We start from the raw sequence: 15,835 nt of genomic DNA on the forward strand, positions 1-15,835 counted from the left end.
CTTTTTTCTTTACTTTTTTTCTATGGGTTATGATTATTAATGGGATTTCCGTTCAATAGCTTTAACTTTAGGAAAGAACATTATGGCCAACATGAGAGGCGGGGGACATTTATACTAGGATGATAGCTTGGCGTCCATGTTTATAAAGACACGAGACAGACAAAGATATAGCATTAGAGTCTATGGGGTTTTAGTAAGCTTTAAATTTTGAGGCCTAAAGAGTGAAGACAGTGTGAGAGATGCGTAAAAGATAGAGAAAGAGAGAGAGTGAGAAAAAAAGAAGCAATGCTGTTGTTTACCTGCTGCTGCTGTTGTTGGTGTAGCTTTTGTTGCTGTTGGACCAATTGTTGGGCAAACAGTTGTTGTCTGGCCGCCGAGTTTTGAAAAACAATAACTGATTCAGTCTTTTCACGACGAGGACGTAAGAAATCTAAATTACTAGTCCAGCTAGTTTTATTGGGAGGTGTGTTGGCTGCTGCTGTTGCTCCAGTAGTACCAGCACCCGAGCCTTTTGCAGTGACATTTTGTGTTGTTGTTGCTGTTGACTTATTTGCCGAATTCGAATTCTTATTCAAATCATTTTTACTATTAAATATACTGTTATTTCTTGGTATCATGGCACTGGCTCTCTGAGCTGCTGAACCGAAAGGCGATGAGGATTGTTGCTGTTGCTGCTGCAACAGATTTGTATTGATCAGCACTGCCGAATGTCGTTTGGTTAGAGGGAAGAAATCCGAGTTTTCGCGCCGGAATCCGCGTATAAAGTTTTGTGGCAATTTTGAGTCGGACTCTTGCCTTTTATGCGTAGCATTGTTATTGGCACTTCTTAAGGCATTGGCGGTGGTAGTATTTGCTGGCGATGATGACGAGGAAGAAGAGGATGTGGGGGAAGACTTGTTGTTGTTTGTGTTATTATTATTACTACTAGAAGAGTTGTTTGAGCCATTGATTTTTGTTCTACTGGAGGCAGCCATCATTGAGGCTCGTGTTTGATCTTTGGTCTGCTGTTGAGGTTGAGCACCGCCTGTCTTTATGGGCTGGAAACCTTTTGGCGTTTGTCTAGAACTTGGCACTTCAGCCATACTGCATCGCTGTAATTTGGTATCGGCTTTTAGAGTACTACTATTTGAACTGCTGAGAACCCGAGATAGGCTGGATGCACCCGATGGTGTTGCAACACTTGTGTCATTTGTTCCCGCCACTCCTCCACTACTGGCAATTTGTTTTGGAAAGAACTTTTCAATGTCCCATTCGCGCAGGAGAGCAACATCACGCAACTCATTTTTCGGTCGATTGGCACAAGAAGTTGAAGCGGATTTTTGTAAACGATTTTGATTTTCGAATTTCTATAGGCGGAGAATTTTTATTTTGAAATAATTGTAAAATGTTTGCATAACGTAGAATGGGAAATATGTATGATGTGGGTGGGGGTTGGTGGTAGGAAGTAGGTTATACCTAACTATTTTGGTTTTTGAGTATTTTTCTATGATTTTATCGAATGTATTGAAGAGAGATTTGTTTTGAAATCAATTTTTACGCTGTATAAAGGCATATACAAATATGATTCTATGATAAATGTGTGATTGTTGTTGCATTATGGGTTATAGAGAGCTAGGATTATGTTCAACACGGGCCAAAAGATATAGAATTTTTCTGATAACATCAGGAGTTACTAACTAAACAAGGATTAGTTTCTTTAAGTCAGATCCGTACCAAAGTGGTAAGACGGAAATGGCCCTTCGGGGAGGCCCAATAAAGAGCCTAGTACAATTCAGTGGGCATGGGCTTCCGAAGATGCCTGGGTTGCCGGTGAGCCTTTGGCGCTCCTTGTATATATAATGTGAACCATTAAAGCATCTGGTGAATAAAATAATTGGACCATTCCTCCAACGCAGTTAGGAGGAGGTAAATGGAGACGACTTGAAAGAAGCATATCGACACTTACTATTTGTTGAATATGAGGCTACCTACGACGACCCTATACCTTTGAAGGTATTCCAAGCCATGCTTATATAGCTTTGTAAGATGATAGGCGGCCGTTAATTAAAATCGGAAAGAACTTTTCCAAACTTGTCAGTACAAAATTATATTTTAGACAAGGGGACCAACCGTTCATGTTATTAGATGAGTACTTAAATGATATACAAAAACATGGACCTATATTCACAATTTAGGGTGGAGAATTTTCTTGACCACTAAAAACCCTAAATCGCAAATTACCTCCAATTTGGGCCGAATATGTAGATAAAAACTTAAAAATCCCTTAAATCGGGTAGTACCCTTATATGGGTGGAGCAATGTCCACAATTTACGGTGGAGAAGATTTTTTGACTACGGTGAACTGAAAAAAAATGTCCTCAGAATTATATGGGACCTACTGTGTATCGCCGAGTCCGAGCGGCATGTCTTATGACACCACATGTAGCAATCCCACAGCGGCAGGTTCCTCGATACCAATTTGACTCGGAACCATACAACACCCGTGTTCCGGGCAGCGGCTGCCAGCTTATGTATTTCGTCACCATAAATGCCCGAAGACGTAACCGACATGAAAATCGAAATTCGAAAATGTCAAGCTTCCACGTTCAAAAACAACGATCCTATTCAAGAAATGGCATTTCGGAAAATGAGATAATATTGCAGATTTTGTTGTAATGGAGGATCTCAAAACTAAGCAATTCAGCGGTTTTGGTTTCACTACTTATTCCTCTTCGTATATGATCGATAATATCCCATATACTCGCCTTCATAAGATTAATATTCCGTAAAACAGTTTTTAATTTTATAACGTATTTTGCTTCTCCTGTAAAGTTACGTCTTCGGGCATTTATGGTGACGATTTGTATTTGTGTCGTTTTTCTGTGTTGGGAGCAGCATAACCCGGAATGCCAGCTCCGGATTATTTTGGTCTCTGCCGGGACGGGGAAAACCCCAGGCCAATATATTTTTGCTCAGTTTGTCACATCCGTATCCCCCACACTCAAACTTCGGTAAGATACAACAGATGTCGGGGATGGGTATATCTCGGGGGTCTGGACTCGCCCATGTGACGGACTACGACAGGTACTTTGTTGCTGTATGCTGCGTGGACACAGCCCCCAGTAAATCGTCGTCGTCATCTGAATACCCGACTCCCCTGCAGTCCCCCCAAAACAGCAGCCGCACATGTAGTCATTAACATCAGCCTTTGCCGTTCCAATCCCTGAAAATGCATCCTTTCTGCAATTTAATTGCAATGGACTCCGATGTAAGATCGGGAAAATAGTGGATTTCATGAGTGCGAAGAATATCATGGATGCGGCGGTACAGGAAATCAAGTTCAACAATAACTGCAGCTTACAGCGTTGTGATCGCACCAGAAGTTTAGGTTGGGGATACCAATTGCACCAGACTGTTCAATACAGACCAATTTAGCTTGAGCCTGGCTTTAATAATCCGTACATGCAATATATATGGGGGTAGCAGTCAGTTGTGAAACTTCCGAGATATAGTTGATGAACGTATAGCTGTACTCCAGGTTATATGCCCAAAAACATTAGCCCGCTTTTGGAAAGTCATAACCGACACGTCTTGGGGGACTTCAATGCTCATCATGAGCTGTGTCATTCGGTCCTCGGAAATAGTGCTGGCTGAGCAGATTGATAGCTCTTCGATAATTCCGAAAAATCGACAGTCAAAACTGATCGTGTGCACCCCGCTAAAAACCGTAGTCGACTATTGGCAGCGCGAAAACCGGATAATCGATTATTCTTAATCGACTTTCCAGAGGGGGAGTAGTCTATTAGTCGTAATCTATTATTAGTCGAATTCGAATTTTAGAACAAACTTAGAAAATCGATAACCGAAAATATTGTTTTAAGTTTCAGACGAAAATCGAAAACCCGATTATTGCATTTCACTACGTATCCCTAAACTATATGCGACAAGCTAAGATGTAGGAATAAAGTCCCCAAGTCTCTAGCCGACAGCACGTGGGGTGCATTTAAATAGCCTTGTTGACCGCTTATATCGCTTTGCGGTGCCACCTTGGTCCGTGAATAAAAATACAACGCGATGGAAAAATATTCAAACCTGTCAGAATGCCGCCCTGAGAACTGCAACAGGGTGCCTCGTCATGTATTCAGTGAACCACAATCTACGTGAGAAGACAAAGATTCTTCCAGTACAGCAACACAATGACAGGCATACGTTGCAGTACTTGCTCTGGTGTTGCCGCGAGAGCCATCCTAATCACCATATGGTGGATAGAACTCCACCACCCAGGTATGTCAGAATGGATCTTCATGATCTCGAAAGAGATGTCCAACGCTACAAGAGTATACCTCTAGTTCAACAAGCCCATTAAACAGGTTTAAATAGCATTCACACGGATGCGGTCACTGATGCCACACATAACTATCGTGTAAATGCGGTCCTCGGAGAACAAACCCTATCTATTAGAGTTGTATAGTTCATGAACGAACTAGTTCAATTGAACGATTCATTGAAAAGAGCGTATGAACTAGATCAGTCGATATAGTTCACTGAACTATAATCAGTCGGCGACCGTACCATCAACGAACGAACGAACGATTCACAATCTAGTTCAACATGTCGTTCACAAATCCAAAGTGACGCCGTCGTCTGTTTTAAGTGATGCCTTCGTAATGTGATGAGTTTGTTTACGTTTTGGATCCAAGTACATGGAATGGAATAGCTGCTCGAAAATGAAGATTTCTACAGAAACATAGAGACATAACATATTCCAATATGTCGAATCCATTAACTATTGAAGTGCCTTGTTTTGGATAGAAAAAATAAAAAGAAGAAACGCACACGACGCTCAAAGCTTTTTCGAAATGACAATTTCTACACACACACACAACATACGATTTTTTGCCACCTAAATGAAGGACGTTTTTTCTTAAATTAATACCAAGTTAATCTTTCTTTATGAATGGAGTAAAACTATGTGAATATATGTTTCTCTAGAGTAGTTAAATTACATTATTCAACTGTTTGTTTCTGTTTGGTGTATGTTTGCCTCTTCATCAAACGAACGATTAAAAGCCGGTGAACGATTCTGATCCGAATGATTGAACTGGATAGTGAACTATGAACTAGATTACTGAACTAGTTCGGTTAAAAGAGCTGAACTATTGAACTAGATCTTTCAAATGAACTAGATTGTACAACTGTACTATCTATCGCAGTTGAGGAGCGTCAGCTGCCACGACAAATCAGAGTAGTTTTGACTCAACTACGCTCGGGATTGGTGCAACCGTCTACATTCCTATAGGACGAAAAGGATTGACGACACCGTGGTTTTCTGGTTTTTCTAAGAGTGGTTGGGAAGAAACCTTTCCTCTCCGCATTCACGCAGAAATTCAAAAATTCTTCATGAAATGTTTCATCGTCAGGCTAACGAGGTCATCTATTTGGAACAAGTCTCGTTTAGGGGCACCTCTCCGATCGGGCTGAAATTTTTACCATAGGTAGTCCTTGGGACCCTGATCACTACTATATATATCTTTCCCGGGGGAAGTCCATACTTCCCGAGATATGGGTCTTGACATTTCGGGAAAGTCCTAATTTAACACCATTACTTTATTTATGGGCACCTCTCGGATCGGGCTGAAATTTTCACCATAGGTAGTCCTTGGGACCCTGATCACAACTATATATATATATCTTTCCAGGGGGAAGTCCATACTTCCCGAGATATGGGTATTGACATTTTACTATTTTTAATTGGGCAATATGGGTATCATTTTAAATCTCGTGGTGAGTACTTTTCTTTGCTATTACGACTTTTGCTTCAGATTACAACAATATATAGTTTCTCCAAAATTATAAGTTTTCTTTAAGTAGCCGGCCTTCGGCCGGGATTTAAGACTTTCTCCTATGGACAGGAGCAGAAGTGGGCTACGCGAACAAAAGTTTTTCCAAAATTATAAGTTTTCTTTAAGTAGCCGGCCTTCGGCCGGGATTTAAGACTTTCTCCTATGGACAGGAGCAAAAGTGGGCTACGCGAACAAAAGTTTTTCCACAATTATAAGTTTTCTGTAAGTAGCCGGTCTTCGGCCGGGATTCAGGACAGGAGCAAAAGTCGTAAACGCAATCAAAAGTACTCACCACGAGCTTTAAAATGATACCCATATTGCCCAAGTAAAAATTGTAAAATCTCAAGACCCATACCTCGAGAAGTATGTACTTCCCCCAGAAAAGATATATATCGTTGTGATCAGGGTCCCAAGGACTACCTATGGTGAAAATTTCAGCCCGATCCGAGAGGTGCCCCTAAATAAAGTAATGGTGTTAAAGTAGGACTTTCCCCAAAAGTCAAGACCCATATCTCGGGAAGTATGGACTTCCCCCGGGAAATATATATATATAGTTGTTATCAGGATCCCAAGGATTACCTATGGTGAAAATTTCAGCCCGATCCGAGAGGTGCCCCTAAACGAGACTTAAGCCATCTATTTTGTTCACATTTTCAATGAAATAATCAATATTTGCAGTTCTTCTCTGTTTTTCATAAAGCAATTGACGCAATTGAAACCCTCAATTATAACCCATTTCCGCAAACCACAGCAACAATAATCCATTATAGAATCATGATTTGTATAAAAAAATACTATTCTAATTCGAATCTAATTGGAAATAGTGTAGTTATTTATATAAACTATGGGTAAAGACCTTAATTAAATATTTTGCAAATTTTTCATGAATTTTCACATTCACATGGCATGTTGGCGAAAATTTTGATTTAATTTTTTTGTTATTTTATTATTTTTAATGAATGAATGGTTTGACAATGAAATTAAATACATACGTTTTTTGTACATACATACAAATATGATAAGATATTTATTACAAACACACAAAAACATTCGGTTTTGTTCATGTAGTTTTGTTAAACAAGAGGTTTGTATTGTAAGTCAACGAAAGAGTATTTTCACTTATAAAACAAATTGTGTGTGTGCACTATAAATGCATTTTATATATAAGAATATATAGCTGAAGTGCAGAAAATATATATTTTGTTTGAGGATAGGTAATTTTTTACATTTGTTTGCATTGTTATGGTATTGTAAAAAAAAGAATTGATAATAAAAAATAAACTATATAAAATGTGTATAAAAACAATTCATAAAAATTCACGAAAAATATTTGCAAAACGAAAAAAAAAAATAAATAAATAAAGTATTTAATTTACAGGGTATTCCAAAATAACATAAATTTTAAATAGTGGTAGCCGGAACAAAAAAAAAAAAAAAAAAAAAATATGAGAACATTTGGTTTTTGAGTCAAAAATACACATTTAGTTTGTTCATGTCACATAATCCGACATCATTAATCTGTCCTAAAAGGGATTTGATGCGGTTCTTTATTTAAATTTAAATAACTTCGGGATAAGCCTGCCCACTAGCGCCGCTGTTGTACAATAGTTAGCATGTCAGGCTTCTATACAGGATGATGTCGTGTTTTGGTGTCTCTCAACAAGACAATATCATGATTTTTAATGGTGGTTAATAACGAAAGTGAAACATGATAGCACAACCTAACCTAAATAATGATGGTACAACACATAAAAAATCACATGGTACTTGCCAATGACGACGACATTGACATCATTAATCGAACCTTGACTGAAGAAACAACGTTAAACAAATTAAAAAGCTTTCCTGTCCACAATTAAAGGCGGAGATATATTTAAGACCACTGATACTTAAATAAGGTCAAAAATGCATATAAAAATGTCTTCAATCGGTTTACACCATTAGATGGGGCTATATCAAATTGTGGGCCTATGTTGGCAATTTTTGGTGGAGAAGTTTTGTGACTGACCACTGTGACAATATGTCGAATTACAGATAGTTCGGTCGAAAATTTTAGCTAAAATTATCAAAATACCGAAAATCGGGTGGTACCGTTATATGGGGGCTTTACCAAAAAAATGGACATATGTTCACAGTTTTTCGTGGAGATGTTTTGTGACCACTAGGAACCTCAACTGTCAAATTACAGGTTGTTCGGTTAAAAATTGTAGCTAAAATCTTCAAAATCGGAAGTTATTGTTATATGTGGGCTATACCAAAAATTTGAAAATTTTTGGTTTTGTGACCACTTTGAATTTCAGACGACAAATTACAGGTAGTACCGTCATAAAATTTAGATAAAATACCGAAAATGGGGATGTACCGTTATATGGGGGCTATACTAAAACATGGACCTATGTTGACAGTTTTTGGTGGAGATTTTTTGTGATCACTAGGAACCTTAATTTTCAAATTACAGGTAGTTCGATTAACAATTGTAGCTATAATACTCACCGAAAATAGAGAGGTACCGTTGTTGGGGGCTGTACTAAAACGCGGACCTATGTTGACAATTTTTGGTGGATTAGTTTTGTGACCACTGGGTACCTCAAATGTCAAATTAAAGGAGAACACCTTTACATAAAAGATCTTATGTAAGTTTTCTTTGCATATAATATATTAAGATTTTCTTTTAACATTAACCGGAGCGACGATTCGTGGCCTAGCTCTGGTCTAGGGACTCTGGATATACTATCAGGGCTTCACGCCTCCGGTGGTTGCGCGAATTTTGATGGTAGAAGGTCTTCTTCCATAGAGTACCTTAAGAAGATCTTCTGTCCACAGAAGGACTTTAGATGCTCGTTTGTCCACAGAGGAACTTAGAAGATTGTCTATCCATTAAGAAAAATGTAAAGAACTTTGGGAGATCTTCTGCCTATAGAAGACCTTTAACAGATCTTATGTTCATAGAAGACCTCTAGAAGGTTTTCTGTTCATAAAAGACTTTAAAAAGTCTACTGTCCACTCAGGACGATAAGAAGGTCTTCTGTCCACAGAGGACCGTTAGAAAATCTTCTCTACACAGAATACCTTTAAAAGGTCTTCCATAGAAAATCTTAAGAAGGTATTCTCTACATAGAAGATCTTACGAAGGTCTTCTCTACATACATGACATTAAGAAGATCTTCATTTAGTATTAACCGGAGCGACGATTTGTGGCCTAGCTTTTAGGGACCCGGTTTAGAAGCTTTTTTGTCCACAGAGGACCTTTGCAGGTCGTCTGTCCATTGAAAATCTAGTGGAATTAGTCGAGTAGGTTTTGCAGTCAGTTTAAAAGGTGCAGTGTGTCGTGCACGACTGTGCCGAATGTTGGGCAGATGTTTCCAAGGATCGATGATATCCTTGGAATTTAGGAATTCAGGCGGCTGCACTATTCCGAGCGCAGTTGAGCCAGCTGCTGACGCTCCTCAGCTGCGATAGATGAGGGGTGTTCTCCGAGGACCACATTAACACGATGGCTGTGTGAAGATGTGTGGTAATGGCGTACGGCGCTGTTGTCGTGCTGTGCTGTGCTGCTTACGGAATTCATGCTGATGATCGTCAACTGGATAGCTATTTCTGCCGCTGGGGAGAAATAAGGCTTCAAGGGTTTTTTCTACGGACGGCAAAAGCGAAATCGATCTGTATGATTCACCTTTTCAGGTATGGCTTCAGTAGCGGGACCACCATGCTCATTTTCCAGACATCGGGAACGATGTGGGTTGCTAGTGACTGGTTGAAAACTTTGGTGCGATACTCAACTCCCGCCTCATCCAGCTGTTTCAGCACGACCATGGAGATTCCATGAGGGCACAACGCTATGGATGATTTAGCGTTCCTGATGACATTCGCATTTCGTGGTTCCTCCTCGTCTAATGCGAGGTAGTATTTTTCCTTCAACTTGGCACTCCCGGGGTGTTCGACAATTGAAATAACTTGCTCACTTCTTCGGATTAGTCAGCGTAACATCGCCAAACGTGAATGTGGTCCTAGCTTCCTTCTTTCCAAGGATCGGGAGTGACTTAACCGTTGCCCAGAATTCACTTATTCCGGCTCCAATATTGCAACTCTTCAGATTATTTAACCACTTGCTCCGCTTATGCTCAGCGCAAAACCTGTTAACTTCCAGTGTCAGCTTCCTGACTCTGGGGTCACTGGGTTTGGCACAACGAAGTTTATAACGCTCATTTGCTAATCCCGTCGCCTCTACTGGGAAATTTGGTCTCACTTTGAGTTTTAGATCAGCAAGTATGTATGTATATGGCGAGCGGATGCAGCAGTGATGATGTCACGGAACGTCCTTTCTGCTACCCGAACATCAAAAGGGTTGGGCAGATCTCTGAAGCGGTGATTAGTGAACTCTCTGAAACATGGCCAATTAGCTTTCCCATGATTGACGAAAGTGCGGCGTTCAGAGGTGATGAAATCTGGCTGTCTGCTAATGGAGACAATTATGGGGAGATGTTCCGCTCCAAGTGAAACGACAAGTTGCTAGGTGACGATATTTGACTGACCAGGTGACACGAGGGTTATGTCTGACGAAATGTGACACTCTCCGCTAATTGTGGTAGGGGCGTCCCCACTGACCGTGAAAAACGTAGAGGATGAGCATGATGAGTAATAAAGTCCCCCAAGACCAGACGGTTATCACATTAAAAAAGCTGGCTAATGTTGGGACTATAACCTGGTGTACAGCTATTTATCGGCGGGATGTATACGGTCAGCAACTCCACTTTAGCAGTTCCACACCTGACTGCTAGCTACCCCCATACATTCCATGTACGGGTCACGAGAACCAGGCTCAAACGAGATAGAAGTGTTTTGAACAGACTGGTGCAATAGAAAAGCTAAACCCTCAACTCGATTTCTGGGCGTTCCTTCCTCAGTACGTTGTAACCATCACAACGCTGTAAGCAGCGGAATCTTTTGATATTCTTCAGACTCATGAGGTCCACTTTTAGCTCGATCTTATCTCGGAGCCCATTGCAATTAAATTGCAAAAAGGATGCACGCAAAACGATCCTGGGAACAACAACGGTTGGTCTTAAACGCTGCGCGTGCACTTGCTGTTGCGGGGACTTCGGGGGAGTTTCGTAATCTGGCGACGACGACAACGTAGTCCCTGTCATAGACCCTCACATAGACAGCCCCTTAGGGATGCATCTAACATCTATTGCATCTCGCCGAAGGCTCGATATGAGTAAAGATGTGGATGTGACAAACCGAGCAAAAATATATTGGTCCTGGGTTTTCCTCCGTCCCGGAGCAGGCATTCTGGGATATGCTGCTCCCAACACAGAAAAACGATACAAATACAAACATATCGCTCATTTACGCAAAGAGTGGCATAACCCAAAAAAAGCGTTTTCTGAGTTAGCAATTTCTATTTTTTGTACGACTTCTACTTTATCTTGTGTCAAATTTTCATGCTGATATCTCTAAAAATCGACGAGCTACAGCTCATTTTCTACGAGTTTTGCATAATTCAACACAAAAGTTTTTTGAGTTTATGAAACAGCTACTGATATCTGGCTAGCTGTTTGCAAAATATGGTCCAAGTAGTTATTTTAGTTTTTGTGTAATTATCTTTTTATGTTGGGAAGTCAAATTTCAATAGTCAACTTAAAACGCGTTTTTCTCGAAACTTGATTTTTTGAGATGTGACAGACTCTGGCCTGAACACAGATGTTGTGTGGTTCCGGCTCAATCCGGTACTAGAGGACCAGCTGCCGTGACATTGCCCATCTTAATCTATTTTGGACATGTCTATTTACAAGCACTTAGGAAAAAGGCACTACTGTTCAAACTATCATGTGTTCAAAGGTCTGCGTCAATTCTGATCACTTTAGCAATCAAATCCGACTATTTTTTGAACGTGATATCGTGGCCCAGTATCAAGCAGTGAGGTCGATTTTTTTGGACATGCGAAGGTCTTAAACATAGTTGGTATTCAGCTTGAATCTGGTGACAGTAATCTCACAAGCGTATATACATATGTCCAGCTCGTCCTCAATAATTATTGCAAGCAGGAACATTTGAGCTAAAAGACCACCCATCCTGGATGGTTTGGCGATATACACAAATGGATCCAAGATGGAGGAAGCCACTGGCGCGACGTGCTGTGCTAAAGCCCATTAGTGAAACACTCTTTTAAGCTTAAAGGTTACCGCAGCATCTATCAATCAGAGACTCTTGATGTCAGGAAAGCGGCAGAATTGGTTCGAAAACAAGAAACCATTCTCACATGATCCGTGACTGTAGCCAGGCAACCCTTAAGTCTCTCAAGTTACGGATCATAAACTCTCGAGCTAATCTTGGTTGCAGAATGGCTCTGTATGATATACGTAAAATCTCCTTAAACTTTGCTGGGCTCCAGGTATAATGGAAAACGAAAAACGTAATGAACTAATTAATGCATATAACTCAAAAACCAAGCAAGATAAAAATCTCGTTCATTTCTTAATATCTCAATTTTGGAATACCTTGTATATTTAACTAAAAAATACTAATAATAATTTATATAATTTAATAAAAATATATATCATATACATATATAAAAGAACCGCAACCATTTAACATCACTAATTATAGTTTTTTTTGTATTTTTCCTATTAAAAAAAATAAATAATTTTATACATTCAAAATTGAAATTGGTTTACAAAAATAAAAACCCTAAACCCTGAATAAATTTTGAAAATTTAGTTGCATCGAAGAAAGTTAAACAAATCGAGTAATTTTATTATTTGGTTAAAGTTAAGAAAAAAATATTAATATTTTCTAAAAAATGTTTGTTATTATTAGAATTTAAAAAAATATGTATTTAATATTGGGCACAATAAAACCACACCTTCTCTGCTCTACAAGGACAATACATACAACTTGAAGTTTATTTTTTTGTATTTTTTGTAAATAAAAAGAAATAGAAACAAAATCTACCTACGAAGAATTGTTTACAATAAAAAATCACCAATTTCATGTACAAAAAAGAGAAAATAATCTAAAAAATGCTTCTTTGTTTGGAAAAAAAATTACTCTTAAAAAAATGTAATACTTGGCAAAAGGCTGATATTATTACGAAGTTCTTTTCTTTCGTTCAGTTCTTTTTTACAAAAAAGATAAAAATATTGAGTTGAAACTTACCCTTTTCATAATCAATGTACGATCTCCGGCTTGATCATCATCATCTGGTGTGGGAGGTAGTGGACGATTTGGTGGCCCACCGCTTCCATGGGTAATGGGTGTCGATGACGAATCCTCTGATACTGGCACCAGGCCAGGCCTATATGAAAATTCAGGACTTTTTTTTAAAACAAAATCATAACACAAGCAACACAAAAATTATAACAAAATGAAAATGAAACGATTTGAGAAAAAATTGGAACAAAGAAATGATATTTTTAATAAAAGAAAATGATAAAATCGTATGAATAGTAAGAATGAAGAAGTATGTATGAAAAAAGAAAGAGGAGAAGAGGAGGAGTTATGAATTGTGATTAGTTGTTTTTGTATGATATTTTGAATGAAAAAATAAATAAAATATTGTGACTTTTTTAAATATGCATATAAAGAGAGATCATGGATATGGGTAAAATACTTAATAAAGCTAATTATTCTATTTGTAAGTCAATCTCATGTCGAATTGGGCTAAATTGAATAATAACAAATATTGAACTAAGCTGAGGTGTGCCCTAAATAAAGTGAACTTATAATTATTATAAAAAACGAAAGTTAAAAATTGAGGCGTTGGGTTATGAACGTCGGTTCAGGACCCAGCTATGAGATAATAAAGTCAAATAAATCTCTTTAATGTCGATGACGTCCACCAACCCTTTAAGGATTATGATCTGGGAATTTTCGTCTGGAATATTCATTCTCTTTACAGACAATATGTAGCTTACGAACTGAAGAATGAATGAATCCATTAGAAAGTAGCAGTCCACAGTGTCACGACCGTGACCAAAAATGGTAAAAACCAAGTACCTCGTAGTACAAATTTTTTGATGGAAATGGATAGAAAACATATGAATTAGAAGGAATCGGAATTTTTGTATTGATACGTCAAGTACTTTTTCGTTTGAGGTTTTAATTCCGGCAATTGTAGATAATCCGTATTTTGTCTTTTTTTCCAAAAATTAATGTGCAAATATTTAAAAATTTAAAGTAACGGTCGCTATAAAAAATTCTTTCTAAGTTGTCTGGGGTGTAATAAACATGGCTACACTTTTGTTTGCATGTTAATACAGTTTGCCAAACATGTAGTACTAAGTTCAACACTTTTGTGAAGTAAATTTTAATATTAGAGGATTTTGTATAAAAGTGTATATCGATATTATTTGTTGACTACCTCACTCAGGGGTAACGCCCTTTGTAACAAAGCGTTTTGCGGTTTTGGCTATAGCTCGAAAACGAATGGACCGATCATCATAAATTTTTGTGGTCTGATTAATTACCTAATAATATTGCTTTTGGGCGGGAGACTTTTAAAAATATAATTTAAAAAAAAAATGGTAAACAGCCAAATTCAAAAATAGATTTTTTTACAAAAAAAAAAAAACAAGTAAAAAAGTATCAGTCGGCTTTGCCGACAGAGGTATACCCTCAGCATGTGTATATTGAAACAATTTTTTCCCAAAATACGTATGTATTTAGGGGGTTTTAAAAAATTTGGGCGTTTGAACCGACAAAAATGTTGATTAGGATTAAAGATCAAAAGTTTTGCGGAGGAGATATCGTAATTGAGGCAGCGAATGCAAGTTGCTTCAACAAAAATTAAAGTGATTCGATATTAGGTCTTAAAGTGAACTTATCCGAAATTTTGTGTGGGAGGTACCGGATGGAGTGGACAAGCATAGTCCATATTTGAACATGATCTATATCTGGTAGATATATTTGGATGTGTAAAGTATAGACCAATTCGGCCACTCCCTTCAAGAGTTACCGTACGAACAATTTTTCCGAACATTTTTGAACTTTTGTGGGGGAGGTACCTGCATGAGTGGACCGATATTGCTTATCTTCAAACTTAAACTATGTGTGAACAAAATATTACTAAGGCCATATTTTGGAGAGAGAGTTATCTTGCGCTCCAACCACCTCACAGGGTGTCATAGGGGTTTTCTGCAACTTTCATGCTATTTTCTCAGGAAGTATGGACTTGCCCCTGATGAAACTTGTACCGTCGTATGGAGGCCACCGAATACAAGTTGCTAAAACAAAAATCAAAGCGATTCGAGAGATGACCCTAAACTGAACTTTTCCGAAATTTTGTGTGGGAGGTACCCGAAGGAGAGGACCTATTGAGACCATATTGGAACCTCACATTACTCTAGTAGAAAGTTTACGCTAGACAAAGTATGGACCAAATCGGTAACTCCCTTCAAGAGTTATCGTGCGCACAAACTTTCCCAACATTTTCGAACTTTTGTGGGGGAGGTACAGGAAGGAGTGGTCCGATGTAGCTCATCTTCGAACTTAAACTAAGTTTGGGCAAAATATTATGAAAGCCAAAATTTGAATCGAATCGGTTCATGCGTTCGAGAGTTATCGTGCGCTCCAGCCAGCAGGACAGACAGACAGACAGACGGACGGACATGGCTAGATCGACTCTAAATTGTCTGAAACACATTTCGTCCAAACATACTTGGGGTCTAAAACCATTATTTCGATGAGGCACATTTTCATCGTATCAAAGTGTATATACCCTCCTTAGCCTAAAGGCTGAGGGTATAATGATTCCGACCCCAGCGGAAAACAATAATCATACGAAGCCAGTTTCCCGTGGTGAACGGGATACTCAAGGAATTTTATAGACTAGAAACTAGGGTAGTTGCACTTGCAGATGACATAGTCATTCTAATCAGTCGGACATTTTAGTCTACGCTGTCTGAATTGATGCAAGGTGCTTTAGTAAAACTCTTTCTCGCTGAGCTTATGATAATGGCCCTGGTGTGAATTCAGCAAAAGAGAGAGTTGTGCTACCAATACTGGATGGGGTG

At 38.7% G+C, this 15,835-nt stretch overlaps 1 protein-coding gene across 20 annotated transcripts in view; it reads right to left on the reverse strand.

Annotated features, from left to right (window-relative positions):
• Positions 1 to 15,835, reverse strand: part of msn (serine/threonine-protein kinase msn) — a 240,508-nt gene that overhangs the window by 45,822 nt on the left and 178,851 nt on the right. For 11 of the 20 annotated variants that reach the window (XM_073981477.1, XM_073981473.1, XM_073981476.1 and 8 more), the window contains 2 exons: positions 12,981 to 13,119; positions 300 to 1,346 (listed from right to left, as the gene is read on the reverse strand). In XM_073981477.1, coding sequence (XP_073837578.1) covers positions 300 to 1,346; positions 12,981 to 13,119 — 1,186 coding nt within the window. The remainder of the gene's footprint in view (positions 1 to 299; positions 1,347 to 12,980; positions 13,120 to 15,835) is intronic. The other 9 variants (XM_073981486.1, XM_073981482.1, XM_073981481.1 and 6 more) reach the window with 1 other exon arrangement.

The sequence above is a fragment of the Musca autumnalis genome, unplaced genomic scaffold (assembly GCF_047663935.1).
Source record: "Musca autumnalis isolate F117 unplaced genomic scaffold, ASM4766393v1 scaffold_4, whole genome shotgun sequence".
NCBI classification, from domain to species: domain Eukaryota; kingdom Metazoa; phylum Arthropoda; class Insecta; order Diptera; family Muscidae; genus Musca; species Musca autumnalis.